The sequence below is a fragment of the Pagrus pagrus genome (assembly GCF_965226575.1).
Source record: "Pagrus pagrus genome assembly, chromosome: 11".
In the NCBI taxonomy this organism is placed as follows: domain Eukaryota; kingdom Metazoa; phylum Chordata; class Actinopteri; order Spariformes; family Sparidae; genus Pagrus; species Pagrus pagrus.
The window spans coordinates 4,794,749-4,815,341 of NC_140195.1; the positions used below are offsets into that span (position 1 = coordinate 4,794,749).

The 20,593-nt window shown below is 39.2% G+C and overlaps 1 protein-coding gene across 1 annotated transcript; it reads left to right on the top strand.

Annotated features, from left to right (window-relative positions):
* Nucleotides 1–6,485: 6,485 nt before the first annotated feature.
* Nucleotides 6,486–19,886, top strand: ptpn22 (protein tyrosine phosphatase non-receptor type 22). The gene is given in 27 exon segments (XM_084367112.1): nt 6,486–6,652; nt 6,654–6,755; nt 8,900–9,008; nt 9,543–9,619; nt 9,734–9,829; nt 10,030–10,068; nt 10,277–10,348; nt 10,588–10,647; nt 10,905–11,047; nt 14,039–14,105; nt 14,204–14,281; nt 14,393–14,479; nt 14,843–15,386; nt 15,759–15,839; nt 15,987–16,064; nt 16,467–16,538; nt 16,638–16,774; nt 16,893–16,920; nt 17,154–17,252; nt 17,378–17,446; nt 17,547–17,680; nt 17,873–17,900; nt 18,948–19,010; nt 19,250–19,347; nt 19,440–19,470; nt 19,557–19,628; nt 19,720–19,886. Coding segments are annotated over 27 exon segments (2,607 nt in total). The 5' UTR covers nt 6,486–6,571; the 3' UTR covers nt 19,782–19,886.
* Nucleotides 19,887–20,593: the final 707 nt, after the last annotated feature.

Consider the following 20,593-nt stretch of genomic DNA (forward strand, 5'->3'; position numbering starts at 1 on the left):
CCTGTGTTAGGATGGGGGATCATGGGAGCCTGGCAGGTGGTCAGAGGTGGAGTTGTGGCCGTGGTGGTGCTCATTCTGTCCGCACAGTCATAAATGGGTTGGCCTGGTGATTAAAAGGAAAGACATCACAATGGCATTGTTTTATGAATGTGAGCCTTGTGCAATAAGGATTTCACAACAGACCCTATCAGTAAATGTTTATTTTAAATTTACATTTTTATAATGTTTTTCTGTATTTAATGCCCCTTTGTGTAGGATTTTTTATTAGAATTGAACAGTTTTGAAAATGAATGAAGGAGGAAAATGAGACAACCGTGTCTTCTTTAATACGACCACTGGGAGGCAACAAAGTCAAATCTACACAAGGGCTGTAATCCATTATATAAACCAACGCCGAGCAAAGTGGGGCCACTGGGCCAGAGAGAGCCTGCACTAGGTGTAATTTGGATGGCCAGATGTTTTTAGTGAAAATAAATATTAAAAAATATATTTTTTTTTATAATATTAATGTTATGCTGGTTCTTTTTTGTGAGGTATATATGCTCTTTAAATATGTTGGATCCCTAATTGTTATTTTTCATAGCCTGAGCACGCCATGCAGAATGACAACATACAATATACAGAACAGAGTCATAGTCATTTTAAAACTATGCTGATCCTGACATCAGAATCAGAGCAGTTAGTTAAAGAAACATGGTAAAAGAGACTTGGTACAGAGGAAACACGACTGAACGACTCTCACAGACACTCCTGCAGACAGCTGACAGAGGTGTCGATGAATAATGCTTCTTCTTATAGCTCGGTTTCCTGTTAACTTCTCTCATCACCCACACTGTATACAGCACTGACAGGTAGGAAGCTTCCCACAGCCATAAAGCTTGTTTCGTTTTGACCTCTATGGATGTATTCTTGAAGCTACAAGCATCCATTATAACAACAAGGAAAGCAAAGATAAGCACTTAATACACATTCATTGACTACAAACGCACAGTTAGCTGCCATAAAAGCATTTGTACATGCTGTAACCACACTCACCATCCATCATGGTTGCAGAAAGCACATAAATGCTCAAGACTTTTCAAAATAACAGATAGACCGAAGCAATTAGAGGGGATTATGAGATGTTTTCCTTCTGAAGCAGTGGTTTTTTTTTGTAGTATTAATACTTACTGTATATATTCATTTTACTGATTACTGTATCAGATATTCAGCATATTCCCGATTATTAAATTAAATACATTTAAAAATGCCTTATATTGGCTCTGATGCAGCATGCAGTCTGCAAAGTAACTAGTAACTCAAGTTATCATATAAATGTAATAGAGTAAAAAGTACAATACTTAATCAAAGTATCTCAAAATTGTACTTCAGTATGGCACTTGAGTAAATGTACTTAATTACACTCCGTCGCTGATTATTCTGTTTTATATTGTTTCTTATAATTCATTGTACATGTTTAATATATAAATTATTGGTACAAAATTATAAACATAGGCTTCGTAGAACATCTTAACAATTGTTTCACTGATATTTACAGGCGAGAACACAACATCCCATCTGTTTCTTACCCTGCATGTTAATGACATAGATGCAGCTGCTGTCTGCAGTCATCAGAACCTGCACAGACAGGACATCACTCCTCTCACTGCTTACATCATTCCTGGCGATACAGTAGAAATCGCTGTCCTCACCCACTGTGCCACAGTGTAAGTGTAAGTCTGACGAGTGGTGAAGCAGGACGTCCTCGTGGTGAGTGTTTTGGAACCAGGTGTAACGAACAGCAGTGCCCTTTGTGCAGCCACAGCGCACCGTCACTGGCTGCCCCCAGCATGTCGGCCTGTCCACCAGAGGGCCCAAGGGCCAGAGTCTGGGTTTAGATACTGGAACTGGCACAGAGAAGGAAGCCATGTATTTAAATCCATTCAGCTTGACATTGTAAAAACCCTTAGGAAAAGGAAGTATTCAAGTGTGCTGTTACTATACTTAAAAATTTGTTCAGTTTACTTTTTGTGTATTTATGAGATACTTAACAAAGTCAAACTTGAGTTTATTTGGATTTTACTTTTTACTTTGGCTCCATCTTTTACTGAGATGTTGATTTGAGTTGTCATTGTTATGTTTTTTTTTTACATTTTTGGCGTCCAATACAAAAATTGTTTGAAAATTTGGATTTATAAAGAAAACAAATAAATTTTTGTACGTGTTGTCCACTGGCACTGTAATAACTTCAAGTCTAAAAATTTAAAAAAATACTTTAATAGTTGCCTAGTAGTGTACTTTAAAGTACAGAAACAATAATAAATGTGCATAAAGTCAGTTAATGTGGACACTTAACCCCTTTTTAAATTACCACAGCAGCTTGTGTGTTACAAGAGCCACCCTGTGGTGTTCAGAGGATTTTACACTAACAGTCATATACTGTATATATTTTTATTTGCAGTATTCCTTCATGAACTAAAACATGGACTAGAAGTACAGTATATACCCAGAACCTATAAGATCACTTTGTATAGTTCACAGTACAGTTGCTGTACAAAACAAAACTTAGGTGTAAACTAGTTGTGTACTCAAAAGTTTACTAATCTTAGTCTAAAGGGGCACTATGTAGTTTTGGAGAATAAATTCAATATTAATGAGGTAATAATACAATACAATCCATTAACTGAATAAACAAGCTGTTCTCAGAGGAAAATAAGGCCCCCAGAACACTGTTAGAAGTTAGAAAGGTGGCAGGGTCCGCCTCATATAAACAAAGTGAAACAGTAAGGTCAGTTTGTTTATTCAGTTATTCAATCAAGAAAACAAAGAGAGTTTGTGTATTTAGTTTGTTTAATTAATGATGATCCTTCACTTCTGACTTAAACTTCTTCCACAAAACTACATAGTGATAGTTTATAAGTTTTAGTTTATAAACCTTGAAAGTGGAACTATTCAGTTCCAGAAAGTATTGAAGTTATACACTTGAATATACTCTACTAGTACATTGATATGAGGGAAATATATTAGAACTGTACTTAAGTTTACTTGATGAATGAACTTGAGTATACTTCTTTTTTGTGAGGGTGAAAAATGTCCATAAATGGTATTCACATAACGATATCAGTACACATTTTCCAAGCTAATCATGAAACAGTTGTGCTTTATTCTTACCTTCAGTGACGACCACTTTAACTGAAGCCATGATGTCAGTATACGGTCTGTCAATCCCAACCCAGTACACTCCGCTGTCGTCTAATCTCAGATCTGTGACTTTCATAAACAACCCTCTTCTTCCTGCATCAACAATGAGGCACCTGTGTCTATTTTTAGTTCTAGAAGTATTATCTGAATCCACCACGATCTCACACGTGCTTCTGGAGTCCCCTCGGCACCAGTACTTTTTACTGAACCGGAAATGGTTTGTGTCATACGTGCAGGTAAGAAGGAATTCACCTCCAATATGTGCTGTGATCTTCCCTTTATCACACTGGAGCTGGAGACTTACTGAAAATAAAAAATAAAAAAAATAGAGTCCAATCAGAATGAAACTTCTCATAGCCACAACAATCAGAGAAGTATTATGTTCAATGTTCAATTTCCTTTTAACTGATTTCATTTCTTTTTTCCACCCAAATTCAAATATTAATCTTGTAAACTGCTTCAGAGTTTTCAAGCCTTAACTTGTGAAACTTTCCATGTAGAGTAAATACTTCATTATATTCCGCTGTCGTGTACAAAACAAATAATTGATAATAACATGTCAGGCAGATCATACACAAGTCACAGATAAAAAATCAATGATTGAGAATACAACATGAAAAAAACATTTCCAAAATTCATGCAATCGAAAGTGTAACCGCTCACGTTTGCCTGTGTTCATTCAATCAATCTATGAATTTTCCAGTTAATGATTACATTTATATTATTAGAATTAATAAGCATTTACAGCTACTGTTACATTTTATGTTATTAATACATATATTTGCAAAGTTTCGTCCTCATCAATGTAAATTACGTCTTATTTTCCATTTTACACAAGGAATAGAATTAGTTTCCCTTTCAGAAATTGTATATCAAATAAAAAGAGCATTTTGATGATTAATGTTAATGTAAATGAGCTCACTCACCATGAAAAAGCACAATCAGACAAAGCGTCTTCATTTTGATGTCAACAGCTAGAGAATGAAACTTTAACAACCATAATCAAAACTCAGGAAACAGCAATGATGGACTGTGGTCACCTCAGCTTCCTGTAGGTGCACTGTGGTGTACAGACGTGCTCTGTATGCCGTACGAAAACACAAGAAGGCCACAGTTATTTAAGGTTATGCCATTTATGAAAGCCCCTTGAGATAAGAAGAACCTTGCTCTCATTTCTGGAACGCTTTTTCTGTGAAGCTCCAGATGTGTTTTGTGGACTATGAAACTTCACCTGACTTTCCATCTGTAGATAGCGACTGAATTTTCATTTTTTGGGTGAACTTATCCTTTCATGAGATAACATAATAAATAATAACATAATGAAAAAAGCTAGTGCATGATACAGGGAATGTAAACAACCATTGTGATTTGTTCTATTCCCTCTACCTCATTAAAAAATATATTGGATCTGATATTTGATCAGACCGATAATCATATACAGTGTATACATACATGTAAATATATGTTTGTGTATGGACTTCTACTTGTGCACTGTAAACCCAGATTTAGTTCAAATTAAACTTTATGAGCGCTCGTTAATTATTCTTTTATTTAAACCCCCTTTGCCATCACAAAATCAAATTAGTTGTTTGCAATAATCAGATGAAATGTGCAGTACAATGCTCATGTTAAGCACATGTTACTGAGTATGTTAAGTTTATGTAAGGGAAGGGAGGAGCCTGATCTGCAGCAAATCAGTAGACTTCCCAGCATGCATTGTTAAATGACAGTAAAACCTCCCCCGAGACCTTTCTTTTTTATAGTTTGAAGAAAACATTTATGATTGAAACTTGATGCGTGCTCTTAATACATTTCACTATAAGTCATGTTTTTTTGTACGATAATGAAGAAATCGTTTACCATGATAAAGGTTAGTACTGAATTCAGTAATAATTCGAGAATGGCTTTGTACTTACTAAACTACTGGAACAAATTTACTATCAACAAGTATCAACAAGAAAAAGACTTTCATAACCACTAGTGCTGAAGATATGTAAACCACAGGTAAGATCTTTATAGATTACTTTTACTTTACGTACTGTTTATTTAACTTAACGTATTCATGTTGTACTCCTGAAAAGAAATAACTTATGTGAACTAATGACTTTGAGTAAAGCCTACTAATATTAACTAAGTATGTTTACTACATTTAATTATGTGTGTAGGTTTGTACAACTACACCTGTTTAGTTTCACCTTGTGTACAAACTAAAGTGGTTTAAGGAAACAGGTTTCCACGCAGTTTTCTGGTAAAGTCAACTAATTTGGGATACGAGTGTACCTTTGATACTTAAGTGCATTAATTGACAATATCTTTACTTTTACTCAAGTGGGTCTTTTGAGTACGTTTTACAACACTGGTTAACTCTACTGTCTCTTTGTGTTAGTTCAACACAAAGCCACTAGATGTCACCGTGCTACCGATGTAGTGTCCAACACCTGCTGAGCAGTGTCCAATGCATTGTTGTCTTCATCATGTCATATCTGACAGAAGGCATTCTGGTTTCACATGTAACTGAGGCAGGGTTGACTCACTCCTCTTACACGAACTGCACGTCAGCTCTTCTGGTAAGCCTGTATGTTTTCTTTATTATCTTGACACTGGTGTTTCATTCTTATGTACTTATACACAATCTTACACTGGCTACATATTCTTATACATATATTTTTTCTAATTAAGTTCCAGCTTGTTATATACAATAAAAGAAGGCCTTGCATGAGCTCCTCCGATGGCTCTTTAAATTCACGTGATTCAAAAGTGGACAGTCAACTCACTAAACAAATCACATTAAGTTCATAAATGTGAGTTTTACAAGAAAATGACGGAGTTATTACTGTGAGGTGGCTTTCACCAAAACAACAGTAGGCATAAATGAAGTCCTAGACAGTTGAGTGGGTTGCTGCTAATTGCTGGCTCAGAACATCAGGATTTTCAGGATTCTTAGACACCCTCTCTTAACCACTCCCTCTGTCTCTGCCTCCATCCCTAACCACATCCCTCCTCCACTCCTCTCATGGGTCCTGAATGTTGTCCAACAGGCTAGACTGCCTGCATTGCTACTCTGACTTTGGGTAGGAACAGCTGTTTGTGTCAGTTCATATGCATAAAATGTGTGTCCTTCTCTATTTGTGGGTGTTTCCCCTCGCCATTCCCCCTCCTACACTCATGCAATCAAACACCCGGGTGACTTTAGGACCCAGTGAGAGACACCCAGGGGGCGCGGCAATAATATTCATCTGACCACAGAACCTGTTAGTTTACTCTTGCTTCCTCTCAGACAGTTCACACGTTCCCCTCACAATAGTTCCTTGAAGTGACAGTTGCAATAGAGAAGTGCTCTGTGTAGCAGCAACAGACGTGCCACCGCCCTCAACCCAAGTCGTGGCGATCCATGACCCGTGGACGAGGACCTTTGTGTCCTGACATGCCTGTGAAAGGTGCCCTATCCCAGGCAGTGTACTGTACAGCCAGCCATGGAGCATCAAGCCTGGATACTGAGGAGCTTCCTGGCCCAGCTGGAGAGACAAGAGGCTGGGGACGAAGAGGAACCAAGTGGCTTTGCCGGGGAGTTTGCAGTGAGTCAAGTGTTTTGTTCCTTTCGTTGAAGTACTGTTCTGAGTTGTACTGTTGAATAGTAGACTTTTTTGTCTTGTGGCTTTCCGTATCACATCATCGGAAACCATGTGATGACTGTCCTGTTTGATTATATTAAATGAAATGACAGTCAGCACAACGAGAGGAAAAGTTTTTAGTTTTCCTGTCTTACAAATCTTCACGAAAAGGCAACATGTTCAGGGAAGTGACACGCTGCTTTTGTTATAATGGCTCCAACGCCACTTTTGTGCTTCCTCTTTGCACTGATGCTTGTCACCGACAGCGCATGAACGAGGAAGACCCGTAGGCAAATGCTTCTAGCAGATGATAGAGATCATTCAGTTAGTCTAGCACTTTAATTTCAGATGACAACGTATATACACTCACACAGAGGCGCATGTATACGCTTAGAAAAGTCTCCTTCAGAAGTCTTGAGCCCTCCTTGAGTGACATCATCTGTGGGCTGCTGCCATGGTGATGAGTGACATGGCAGAGCCTAAGGACAGCAGCGTGTGCTTCACATGCTGCCCTTCTGCTGTCATGCTGCTACCACGCCGACCACTCCAGAGGAAGGGGTCCGTTGCATCACTTCCTTTGTGAACAAAAAGCACTCTGTGGTGTTAGCAGCGCAGATGGTCCGCGAGGCCTTTAGCAGACTGTTAGGAACTGTGAGAACTGGCCTCTGAACAAAAAGACCAGTGTCTTACCAAATCCTGTAAGCAGGGACGAGCCATGACTTAAATCTGAGTGTCAAACCTTCCGCACAGTAAATTCCGGATGGAAATCCTCGCAGCTTGTAAGACAGCGTGTCAGGTTCTAGTAAAGTGAGTCATAGATTCTGGTCATCTGGGGATGAATCATAACAAAAAAACTGTCCGTGTTTGACCACTCAGCAACTGGTCACATTTAATATGCCCTTATTTTCCAAACTCTCCTGTTAGACTAGACAGCTAAAAACATAAATCACTTCGATAATACAAGTACCCCACAAAAATCGTAGATCTGAGTCACAGCAGTAAGGTGGTGATGAAAACAGTTGATTTATTAAAGATGCAATATCTAAGAATTTTAGTTGAAAACACTCAAAAATAACACAAACTATTGTTAAACAGCTGGCTCTGGCCCGTCCAAAACAGCTGCTGTGACAGCGGCGTAAAAACACCAACACTCTCCTCGTCCCCCGCGCTTCTCAGTTCAAACCAGTAGCTGCACGGCTAACTGAGCTAACTAGCTAACAGTAGCTACAGTTGGCAGCAGTTAGTGGGTTCTCTGGTGATATGCTGCCTCCTGTTTGTTAAGAGTATGACAGGTGGACACTTCTTACATATCGCCGAACTGACTCATTTGCCCTGATGAATCCCTTCACACGCACGCCAAAACTCATATTACTTTAGTGCTGCTTGCTATAGCTTGATAATTAATTATTATAAAACTCAGGTCTATTCCAAATTAAGATGTTAACTGTACAGTCAACTACATCCCTGGATATAAATCCTCAACTATATGCCTAGGCTACATGCTACAATATTATATTCCACTGTAGCCCAAAGTGTGACCCGAAAATTTAAAAAAAGTCATTTAAAAAGATTATAATGACGTTTATTATGTTTTCTTTTTTTTGGTGAGGTAATATGCACTTTAAGTTCATTGGATCCATAATAATAATAATTAATTTTTCATGACAGGAGCATGGCAGTGACACTCAAATCATGGACTTGGGATGCTAGTACCATTTTGCATTTTAACAAACCATGCAATAGGTGTTTGCTTTTGGTGCGTGGCCCACCATTAAGTTTGGGCACCCCTGCGTTAGAGTCCAATTTGCACCTGTCATGTTATCAGCTTACCATTATATATAAATATAAATACGTAACTGTATTTGTGATGATTGTGTGAAATGAACATCTGGAACATAAGATATGCCCTACAAAGAAAAAAAAATTAAATACACAGGTACACGTAATGCTCGGGACATTTTCTAAGATATGGCATACTAATACAGCAGCACCACCGATAAATTGCCACGGCACTGAAACATAACCTCTCTGACACTCTCTGACAGAACGTTAAGCTTCATAAAGGTATGTATGTGATAGGGTAAAAAAACATTTCTTTTGTTTTTCAGAGGTTGAAATGCCTGTCAACTAAGTACCGCACTGACAAGACCTACCCCACCAAGGCAGCAGAGAAGCAGGAAAACATCAAGAAGAACCGATACAAGGACATTGTTCCCTGTAAGCTTTGCTCAAGGCAAAACATATTTAAGTTTGCCATTTAAATTTCTGCATAAGAGCATAAATATAATTTCATTTAAATATAAAGATACGACTAAGAAACATAATTTTTGACCTTCATATTTTCATAACACTGACAAATTAATCCCGAGAGAAAATGTAAGAGTCATGAGGTTAAAGTAATCTGACACTGAGATACAAATACATATTATGATGCAAACATTGATGACAACATATTAATGGAAAAATGTTGTAGATAACATGTCATACTAGGTAAATAAGTGTGAGTAATTATTTTGACAGGTTATATTTGATTTATTTAGTAAGAATTCAATATTTTCTAATGTTTACCATCATTTGACGACGTGGAATATGTCCATCTATTATTGAGAAATACTAACATATTATACTTCATTTCCATTTGAATCTAATTCTCCATGATGGCTTTTGTTGCATGGTTTGAAAAGGTACAGCGAAGTCAGTGGCTGCAGACTTGAGCGATGTTCATTATGACTACATATCTTCTTCTTTCAGTTGACCACAGCAGAGTCAAGCTCACACTCACCACATCTAAAAATGACACGGACTACATCAACGCCAATTTCATCAAGGTAAATGAACAGTGACGCCTTTTATTCATAGTGCATAGAGCACATTTCATTTTTAACTGTGTTTGTGTGTAAACATCCCCTGAGTCTTGACTGTAAGCTATGTTTTGTCTACAGGGGGTGTCAGGTTCCAGGGCCTACATCGCTACTCAGGGTCCTCTGCCTCACACAGTACTGGACTTCATGAGGATGCTTTGGGAGTACAACGTAAAGGTATGACCTGCCTGTCGTCTGTGGACACAACAAGGTGTTTTAACACATTATGTTGCACTCAAAACAGCAACTATTAGCACGCTTTAGTGATCAGTGAAGCTCCCTTGACTACATAGACTGAAGTTTCCCACCCAAACATACAGATGTTGTCATGTCCTATTTTGGTACGTTGTAATTTGCATTGTCCCGTTTGGCTTTAGGTCGTAGTGATGGCCTGTCGAGAGTTTGAGATGGGAAAGGTAACACCACTGTCTTCATTTTCATTTTCACTGTTTGTCCCCACAGACAAACTGTTTTGCATAGTTTATTTACCATCAAAACTTCTGCATTTTGTGTGTCATCGCATGTGCTGGTTTGATTTGTAGACTGAGGGCATTTTTGTTGCATGTCGACAGTTTAGACTATATGAAAAGTTAAATGTGTGCTTCCTTTACGTTTTCTCTCTAGAAAAAGTGTGAGCGGTACTGGCCGCAGAAACAAGAGCCCCCGTTTGTTTGTGAGCCTTTTACAGTTTACTGTGTGAGTATTTTTGTTGTCACGAGTCATACTTCCTACTTTGACTGGTTCTTCGAACAGCTCCACAACATGTGCTGACATTATCGTTTCACAGTATCTAAATATTACACCAGCATATGACATTTGGTTACACTACCCAAGGTTAATACAAAAGAAATTTACATCACCTCTATGACCTTTTCTTTTAACAGCAAGAATAAGTACTCAGCTTAAAGATGCAGTGTTGGCTTTTTTTCTTACAGGATTCTGAGGAAAGTAAAGGCGATTATCTGTCAAGGACGTTACGGGTGACTTATCGCAACGTAAGTAGTGTTTACACCCTGACTGTGAGAACAACTGTTGGGTAATTCTCCTGAGACAAGCAACAGATTATCATCTGCCTTGTTTTTAGCTGCTACAAAGAAAGAAAAAAAATGTAGATCTACTGCTCTCACAATAATAGAGTAGCAAAAAGTGAGGTAAATGTTTTTTTCTTCAACAGATGTACAACCTTGGAAAGAGGCTTGCATTGAAATTGTCTAAAAAAAAAATGTTGACATTTCTTTTTTTTTTTTTACAGTGTAGCCGAACTTTGAAACAGCTGCACTATGTCAACTGGCCAGATCACGGTGTACCAGACTCGATTCCTCCCATTCTGGAATTGTTGGAGGAGATGCGCTCCAGTCAAGCCCATGATGACATCCCCATCTGCATCCACTGCAGGTCAGCCTTTCTTAATTTTACCTAATTAATTCTTAATAAATAATCTTAAAGAATTCAATCTAGCTCCATCTAAGCATGAATAATTTAGGTTTTTATCTTTATATAGAGAATTAAATAGCTTTCTTAGTGACGATAACATCCGCAACAAATGTCAATCAGCACAAAAACCACCTCAGTAAAAATGTTAAATAATCTTAGATAAAGTGGTGATAGGGCTGATGTTTCTCCTCTTTCCTCCTTTGTTAGACACAATTAATTTTACAGTACTGATAGACTGATAATATATACTGAAAATATATATATTTGGAATTTCTCAAAAGGTTTTTGACTGGTTTCAGTTTATTTAACTGGGTGATTTTTGTGTCAGTGTTTCAAGTACTTGTCGTATTCTGTATGGTGTTCCACAGGGCTCTATACTTGGCCCACTATTCTCACTGTTCATGCTCCCAACTGGCCAAATAATAACAAAATGGTGTGAAATTTAATAGCTTTGTTGACGACAGACAATTGTCTTTATCAGACCTCACAGTCTAAATAGTTTAACTGCTTAAAAAGTATTATAGTGTGAATAAATAAAAACTTTTTGAAATCAAATAAGGACAAAAAAAGAGTTATAGATCTTGGGGCTGAGAGACAGAATCATAAGCTCAGTGACGAAAAGCTGACATAAATTTTGGAAAAAACACAGCAAACATTTTCCAACATAAGAAATAAACCAAAGCCATATCTTGGACTTTATGATGCAAAGAAACAGATTCAGGTTTTCGTCTTCTCTCATCTTGACTACTGCAGTGTTCCTTTAACTACACAGGTTATCAGTGAATATCATGCTTGTGCAAAAATAAAGCTGCGGGATTCTTAACCAAGACAAATAAATGAAAGCATCTGAAAGGTGGCATCTTTTCACTGGCTCACCTCACCTTTGGGATATGTTTAGAATTATATTCACAAGTCGCTGCATTGTTTAGCAGCTCCATACTTAGTCGACTGTCTCTGCCTCTCCCTCAGTCTTTCCACAAAAAAACACATTTCTTAAGAGCTTCTTTTTAATTACACTTATTACTTATTATATTATAAAGATTTTATAATATTCAATATTATATTCAATATTCAATATATTCAATAGATTACATTTTTTAATTTCCGGTCCCCAAGCTAAGTTTCATACAGACTGAGCCACTGCTGTTTATTCAGCTCTAATGTGTGAAAACTTGAGGACAAGCAGTGATCACACTAACTAATCTCACTTTTGGTTTTGCTTGTGTAGTTACTATAGGAACATATTGCCTTGTGGGCAGCATGTATGTGTCCCCTCACTTCGGGCCTTAGATGTTAGGTACCTCCTCCCTTTTTTCTTTAAGACAGGAAGCGTGCGTAGGTGGGTAGCCAACGACCCACTAGGTTTTAAAGTGTGCGTGTGGGCATTTCCCCTCACTTTTTCCAGCACTTACACTTTGGCTCATTCAAAACCCACATCTACTGTTTTACTGAAACTAACACTGAGTAACTCAATTAGGCCAGGGTGTGGGCCCTCAGACAAATATCTGTCTATGAATCAGTCCAAGACAGTGCTTTTTTTGGTGTGCACAATTATATATAGCTTAATGAAATTGGTTATGCGAAAGGAAGAGAGATTTGTTCAATGTGCCATCTTCACAATAGTGCCATCTTCTTTCATTTTGTTAATTTCTTGTATAGTTCGGAACTATGTGTGATGAAAACAGAAATTGATTTTGCAAATAAGGATTGATGTATAAAGACTGAGTGGGCTCACATAAAAAAATAAAAATAAATGAGTCAGTTACTTGGAATTGTTCACATGTTATTATTATTATTGCTGTGTTGTAAAAAGTACCCAAAAGCCCTACTTGAGTAAAAATAAAGACATTGTGTTAAAATATTACTTAGGTGGAAGTGAAGGTCATACAAATAGTACTTATTAGTAGTAAAAGTATCCAATATTAAATGTACTTAAGTATCAAAAGTACAAGTAAAAGTAAATTATACATATATTTATGTAATTATACATATATGCATATACTGTATCAATTGCCGATAGAATAAATCATTTTAATAAATAATAAATTAATTTAAAAATGCAGTGTTTTGGCTGTGATTCAATCTGCCAAGTAACTACTTACTACAGTTACCATATTAATTTAGTGAATAAAAGTACAGTATTTGCTCCAAAAGTAGTGGAGTAGAAGTATAAAGTAGCAGAGAGTAAATGTACTTAGTTACATTCCATAACTGGTTAGTTGAAAGTACATTCAAGTGCACACGTCATAACTGAATCTTCTTTCGGTTTTGGTTTTGCTGAAAATGCTTGTTATATACGGTATATGTTTACGATGTATATGATGTAACTAACTACACTGTCTTCATCAAGTCACTCTCAAAATATCGTCGAAAAATGTGATATGAAAGCATAACACGCCATGACATGCCCACGCCATTTTGAATATGACGTGTCAGAAGTGGAATGTTGAGTCAGTGGCAGATCCAACCTACACAGCAGGCAGTCACCCCACGTCTGAGTGATATCACCGCTACAGCTGTTCAAAAATGCAGTCGAAGACTTTTCCCAGCATGTGTGTGGTTTTGACCCTCAACATTCACAGGAAAAAGAAACAAATCTCACAACACTTTCTTACCATGCTATACTACAATCCAATCCTACCGTATATATCTATCTATCTAGGAATTTCAAAGAAAAGCCAGCTGTGTTGAGCCTTTTCAGGGCTGCTTAAATGAGGAACTGGAAATTTCGATTGGCATTGCTTTGAACCAGCTTGTACCAGATAGGTGTGGTTTTTTAGTGATGCAGCACAATAAGTACCAGAAAATCAAGATAATCATGATATGGTGTTAGATAATCTGTTGTTTTAAAAATAGCATCATGGCAGAAGCCCTCTTCAACTACTATTTGAATTATCACATTGAACTGTCCCCAAGCTGACGTGGTTTTCTTTTTTGCTGCTGTCGTCGTAGCGCTGGCTGTGGTCGAACAGGAGCCCTGTGTGTCATTGACTACACCTGGAACCTCCTGAAGAAACAGGTGAGATAATTCTGTGCCGTCGCTTTCTTCACGTTATCGTAGTTTAACAGTAGAGATCCGAGCTGCATTGTGCTGATGTGTGTGTGCTTATTTTTTAGATGATCCCTCCAGATTTCTCAATCTACGACTTAGTTCAAAACATGAGAACCCAGAGGCCTTCTCTGGTTCAAACCAAGGTAGGTTCATGTCAGGCGCTTCCCTCTGTCAAATATCTCTCTTGTTTCATGCATCGTGTCCCAGGGCGATGACACCTAACAGAGCAGGTTTTTTTGTTGTTTTAACTTCAGGAACAATATGAGCTGGTCTACAGAACCATCAAGGTACTGTTTGGGAGATATCTGCAGTCCATGGATGCACAGACCTGCAGAAATGAGGTGAGTGACCAGGAACGAGACCAGAGCACAAACAAACAACGGAAATGCATGAGTACGCTCTAAACCAACAATAACTGACGAGCACAACCATCACGACCAGCAAAGCAGAAACAACAGCTGTGGCTTTCTTGTGGTTTTAGTCACTTTGATGTATAATGCAGTCACACGATCTGAGTGGAAAATAATCAAATAGCAGGCTGGGTGGTTCAAAAACGAACTATGATGGCTGTGACAACAAGGCGACTGTATTAATAACACTTATCAAGCAGTTAGTGGTTCTGTCAAGTGCAATGCAAGGCAAAGCAACTTCATTTCATTTATCTAAAGCTGTCCTGACTCACACTCCCTTGTTAACCCGACCAGGTGACAGTTATCCCGTCTGCTCTCACGCCTGACCCTGAATGCGCGCTCTCTGACCTGACTGACGATTTGGATTTGCTGCCAGAGTTGCAGCGCCTGCTTGACGAGGAGAGGGACGCCCTACAGCAGTACCGCCCTCTCTTCGCTTCTGCCTCAGAAAATCTCATCACGCTGAAGGACCAGCACCAATGGCACCTACCCCAGACCCCTCCTGACGCTCTGACCACCACCCAGGACCCGCAGGAGGGACTCAGGACCTCACCCATACTGTTGGATGCCAGCCAGAGAGCCCCCGCAGTGGAGGAGAGGATACAGGAGAGCTATGACGTACCACCACTGAACCCTCCGCCTTCACCAGCTGTGGCAGCAGCCATTTGCATGATGGTGGAGGACCCCTACTTTGACACTCCTCTGAGCTCCCCTTCAACAGTGGAGGCACCAGTGGACTCTACTCAAGATGACAATCAATGGACAGTTAGCCCAATCTTCAGCACGCCCTTGTTGTGTCTGAACGACCAGACGCTGGTGCAAAACTCTCCTGCCTCAGGTAAATGGTCATGTGTGTGCATGTGTTAGTCTTAAAAGGTAACACATTAACTTGGGGAGTACTACTACCTATGTGGAAAAAGAAGTATAAAGCCTAAATTGCTTCCAGTTGTTACTCAGTGGCTTGGTTGCATTGTGGGTAATGTAGGCCCAGCAGTCAACTTTTGGAAAATGTAAAAACAAATGGTCAAAATGGATACTACTTCATATAATCCATGCACTCTTCTTCCTTTTAAAAATCTGGTGCCGACATTACCCACAATGCAATACTACACTACACTATAGTACACTATAATGTTAAAAATTGGTGGAGTTACCCTTTAAATGACACAGACAGACAGATTTGTAGTATTAACTGATGTGCATTTTGTAGGTACTAATGATTCAGATGTGGAGGTACCTCCTCCCCTACCTCAACGAACCCCTGAGTCCTACGAGCTGGCTTTGAATGCAGGTTGGTGTTCGCTTTGTTGATAAAAGTTCAGAAGCATCTTCAAGCTCAGTGGTTTACATGTTATTTTACTCTTTGCTACGTCCGAATACGTCCTGGACTCGAGAGGATATACATTTTATCTAACATGTTTATGATTTTGTCCTTCAGAGGTCTCAGATCCCTGTGAAAGGTTAATGGTTATCATTCCACCCAATGCTGCTGCTGAGGCTGTCAGGGAGTTGGGAGGTTAGTGGAAAATATCTAAAACTCTATTTTGTCAATTGTGTTAAATTGTCAGAACAAAAAACTCTCTCTTCACTTGCAGGCAGGAAAAATGAATAACGTTTTGTCGTAACACAGACCTTCATCAGGTTATTTTTGGTTATGTTTTACGTCATGACAGGTCAGTCAGATCAGGTCTTGAAACCTGATGAAGGTCTCGAACGTTGTTAATACATTTTCCTGTTTGCCAGTGAAGAGGACAGTGTGTGAGTTTTTATTGTTCTGATTTCCTTCGCACCTGTTGATCCACAGGTGTGCAAATGTTTTGCAAACGTTTTGTGACAATCATGTCTTTCTGATGTTGAAATGGCAACACTTAGTATAATATCCATTAAAAAACTATGATGTTTATTTCTATATTCCCAGGCAGCCCCCCCTCACCTGTTCCCCCACTTCCAGAGAGAACCCCAGAATCATTTGAGTTGGCTATTGATGAAGGTATTATCATAAATATAAATAAACAAAACTACACACTGTGGTAACAGCAGGTTTTAGTTTTAAAATGGTCTAATTAAATTCCTTTTTCTTGCCTTTCAGCTCCCGTGGAGCAGAAGTCAGAGGTCAAGCCGGCAGCGAACCTGAACAAAATAGGAATGTCCTCCGAATGGTCCGGTAACTCAAAGCCAGCTGCCACTGCGTCTCAGGATGAGGTGAAACCTTGGGTGAGAAGTAAGGTGAGAATGAAGTATCTTTAATGGCTGACGTGTGACTTCCTACAAGCTTGAGAGATGAATGTAACTTACCTGAAATGTAGACTTTTATCTCATAGCAACATACTTCTCTTTGTTGTAGAGTCTGAGAGCAAAAATGATCTTCACAGGTAAGACAATTATAATAACACAATGTTCAGAGCAAAATGATTTGCAGTGACTAATAATCAAACCAGCTGAAAATATGATAAATCATAGTATGTAATCATGTGATGATGATACATGTGTTCCTCATTCAGAGAGACTCATCTTATCAAACTATCTACCAATCATTATGAAACTACTGCACATGCGTAATCATTTCAGTAGTATATAATAGTGTACTTTCTTCTGATATATTTAGCACCAGTAGCACATCCTGATCTTGCATCGAGCACCACTTCAAACCTCCACCCTTACTGTCCGCCTCTGGACCCAGTGACTCCTCCGCTGCTTCCTCAAAGTAAGCTCACCAGACCGAATTATGGTCTGACCTTTGATTTGAGATCAATTTCCAAACATTTGTGTTCAGTCTTTTCTAAGAGTAGGTGTGAAAATATATCTGATGATTATCTTTTGGCTGTGCAGCTGAGGAGAGCCTGACTCCTCCCCTTCCTGACAGAACCCCCGAGTCCTTCGTCCTCACTACAGAAGAGAGTGAGTGTGTTGTTGCCCTCGTTACAACAGAGGCACACAGTTTAGCTCGTGTAGCGATACTTGTTGTCTAATTGGAGTGCTTTTTTTCCCCCCACAACAGTTCCCAAGAAATCCGCCCTCTGCCCACAGCCGTTAGAAACAGCACAGCCCTCATCGAGGGTAGGCCTGTCATCAGAGTGGGACGGCTCCTCTCAGCCCAAGAAATTCCTCGATGGTGTTATGAGCAGGAGCAAGGTGAATATTATCAGAACAAGTAAAAAAATGTTTAAAAAACCACTGGGGGTCACAGCCAGCACACAGAAGACTGACACTCACTGACTCATGTCCTTTTTCCTCTGCTCAGTGCTTTTCCATACAGTGATTAACATGCTAAGTTTCCATCGGTCATGACACTGACATTTGTTGCTCTCAATTGTTCACCCCCAGAGCGTTCGAGCTAAAAGTTCAAGACAAGGTAAGCTGTTTGGTCTCATCGATCTCATTAATGAAGACCCCTTTCTGTTCTGCTTTCATTTTAACTTGATAAGGCGCGCAGCATTCTGTACTTCTATATATGTATAGATCTCATTACAGAGCCCATGATAAGACCAAAGCTAACAACATGCTGGTCAGTTTCTTAATAGTTTCTGGCATCTCTGTGGCACCGAGCCTCTTCGTTCCTATTGAGGATTTAAAGCAACACAATGTAACCTCCTGGGGAAAGTCAAATACTTGTCTCATATATTGACGTTTGGGGATAGCAGGTTGCTGACTCAAAAATCGACTTTCTTACAAATTGGATCTTTAACAATCAACTATCTTTCTCCAGGAAGTAATGTTTTATTGCTTTAAGTCTTAAAATCAGGTCATGGGTATGTGCTTGCACTGTAGTTTGTTTTCAAATGTTACTTGTGCATTTGTTTGGGCGCTATTTTCCAGCTTGTGCACCCCAAGTTCGAAAAAACGCAGTCGAGGTTTCCCTTCCTGTGCCCTTTCTGAGGGCTGGTGCCCCACTGCATACACCTGGTGTCCATTTTATTTTTTCCACCCCTGCCCCTCAAACATCCACCACTAACGTATCAGGACGGCTGATGTGGTTTTAACTCAATTTAAACTACAGTGCTTAAGTTCATTGGTAGCTTTTAGACAACACAGGAATGAATTCAGGCTCTGTCTACACAGATAATACTTAGTAGGATCAATTCGTTGTTCAAGTTTTGGACTTTTCCTTGGATTTCCTGACAATCCTTTCATGAAACAGTTTAGGTCAGTGACCAAATGATTTTGTGTCGACTGCAATCCACCTGTTCACGTTTTGCACTGTTGCATTGTGTTTTGTCGACAACATACAACAACCTGCAGGTTAAAAATGAGTATTTAGAAATTTTCACCACTGGGAGGCATCTTTTTTCCAAATCAAGATGAACGTCAAGATAAAAGATAAAATGACAGATTAGATGTTGTCTTGTTTTAAAGATTGTGCACATAACAGAGGCGGTTTACCGTTGTGTTTCTCCTGCAGAGCCCCTCACTGTCGCTCCACAGCCCTCTTCACCTCCTGTGGTCGTGGCTGAAGGAGGAAGTGGTGAGTAGCTTCACAGAGTAAAGTGGCTGCTCGCTACACGCTAGCCTCTTTCACACATTATTATTAGACGCATGAACACAAAAACCATCTCATGTAGTAAAATGTGATGTATAAAAACACATACAACACATCTGAGGCTGTGGGGATTCCCAATTATAATATTCTTCATGCACAGTGAGCTAGAACATGGTCATCATAATGCAAAGTCCTTTCACTTCCTATCTGTTTCTGTCCATCAGCTCAAGTTGGACAGGATGACGTGAACCGCAGACCCTCTCTGAACACATCAGGAAACAAACCAGACAAAAACAACGAGAAGGGCATGTCTAGAACAAAAGTAAGAGCAACGAGAGCCACAACCAGCTGGTTTAAAGTTAAAGGAACTGTTGTGCAGCAAACTAAATCCATGCTTTTGTTTCCTTTTTCCAGAGTTTAAAGTTTTTCAGACATAAACAAAAACGTAAGTGATGCTCACTCATATTTAAACTCAATAAATGAATGCACTGATGTGTGTAAGTCTAACACGTCTCAAAACTATATTCTCAGCTAAAGTCGCACCTCCGCCTGTTCCTACTCAGTCTGAAACACCACATCCATCATCTTCAGTGTTCAAGTTTGGTAGGTCTGAATCTACTTCAGTTCACATTAACATAGAGTATAATAAAATGCTAAATGCAATTTTTATGATGCCATCTTCATCTTTACGCAGGATTTGGGACTCGTTTTGGAAAGCCAAAGGGCCCCAGGAGTTACCCGGAGACCTGGGTTTGAGGTGGTCACCAACACAACAAACATGGATCTGTTCCTCTAACAAGGATACTGAGGACACTTTGCATTGCTGAATGACTTGGACTCACTGAAAGTATTGAAGATACTGTGGAAGATCAAATACAGCGGAGCAGAAAAGCACTGAAGGCCGCCTCTCTTGCACCCTCAGCGGAGAACAGGAAGTGCCCCCGCTACCAGCTCTGACGCACTTTGTACTGTACATCAACTGAGGTTGTTTTTTATTACAGATCAGTGCCTTGATGAACAACATCGACAACCACTCAGAGCAGTGACTTGAAAGTTTAATCAAAAACTCACCCTCTAGATTATCGACTTGAGGAAGTGAGCAGACTGCAGAGAGAAGTTTAAACTTCTCGTCTGATGCTAAAAAAAAACACGCTGTTAAGCTTTGTGTATTAGAAACATATTATGTATGTGTGTGTGTGTTTGTGCTTCTGGCATGATGTAAGAAAACGGGTATAACATTGCATCTAGTTCATCGGCACGTAAATATTTCTGTTACAAAGACGACAGACTTTCCATTGTTCAGTGTATCGTTTAGTTTTTTTGTCTTTGCCACAATTCACATCCATCCGTAGTTCTTTAAATGATTTTTAAAAGCATCGTCAGCTTGTTGAATAGGATATCTCAAAGGATAAGTTCACCCAAAAATGAAAACGTAGTTATTCTCTACCCACCCCCCCCATGCCGATGCCAAGTCGGGTGAAGTCCACAAAACATTTGTGGAGCTTCACAGCAACACAGCGTTGTAGCGTTCTCAGAAACAGCTGAAGTAGATGGGGACAAGTGATATA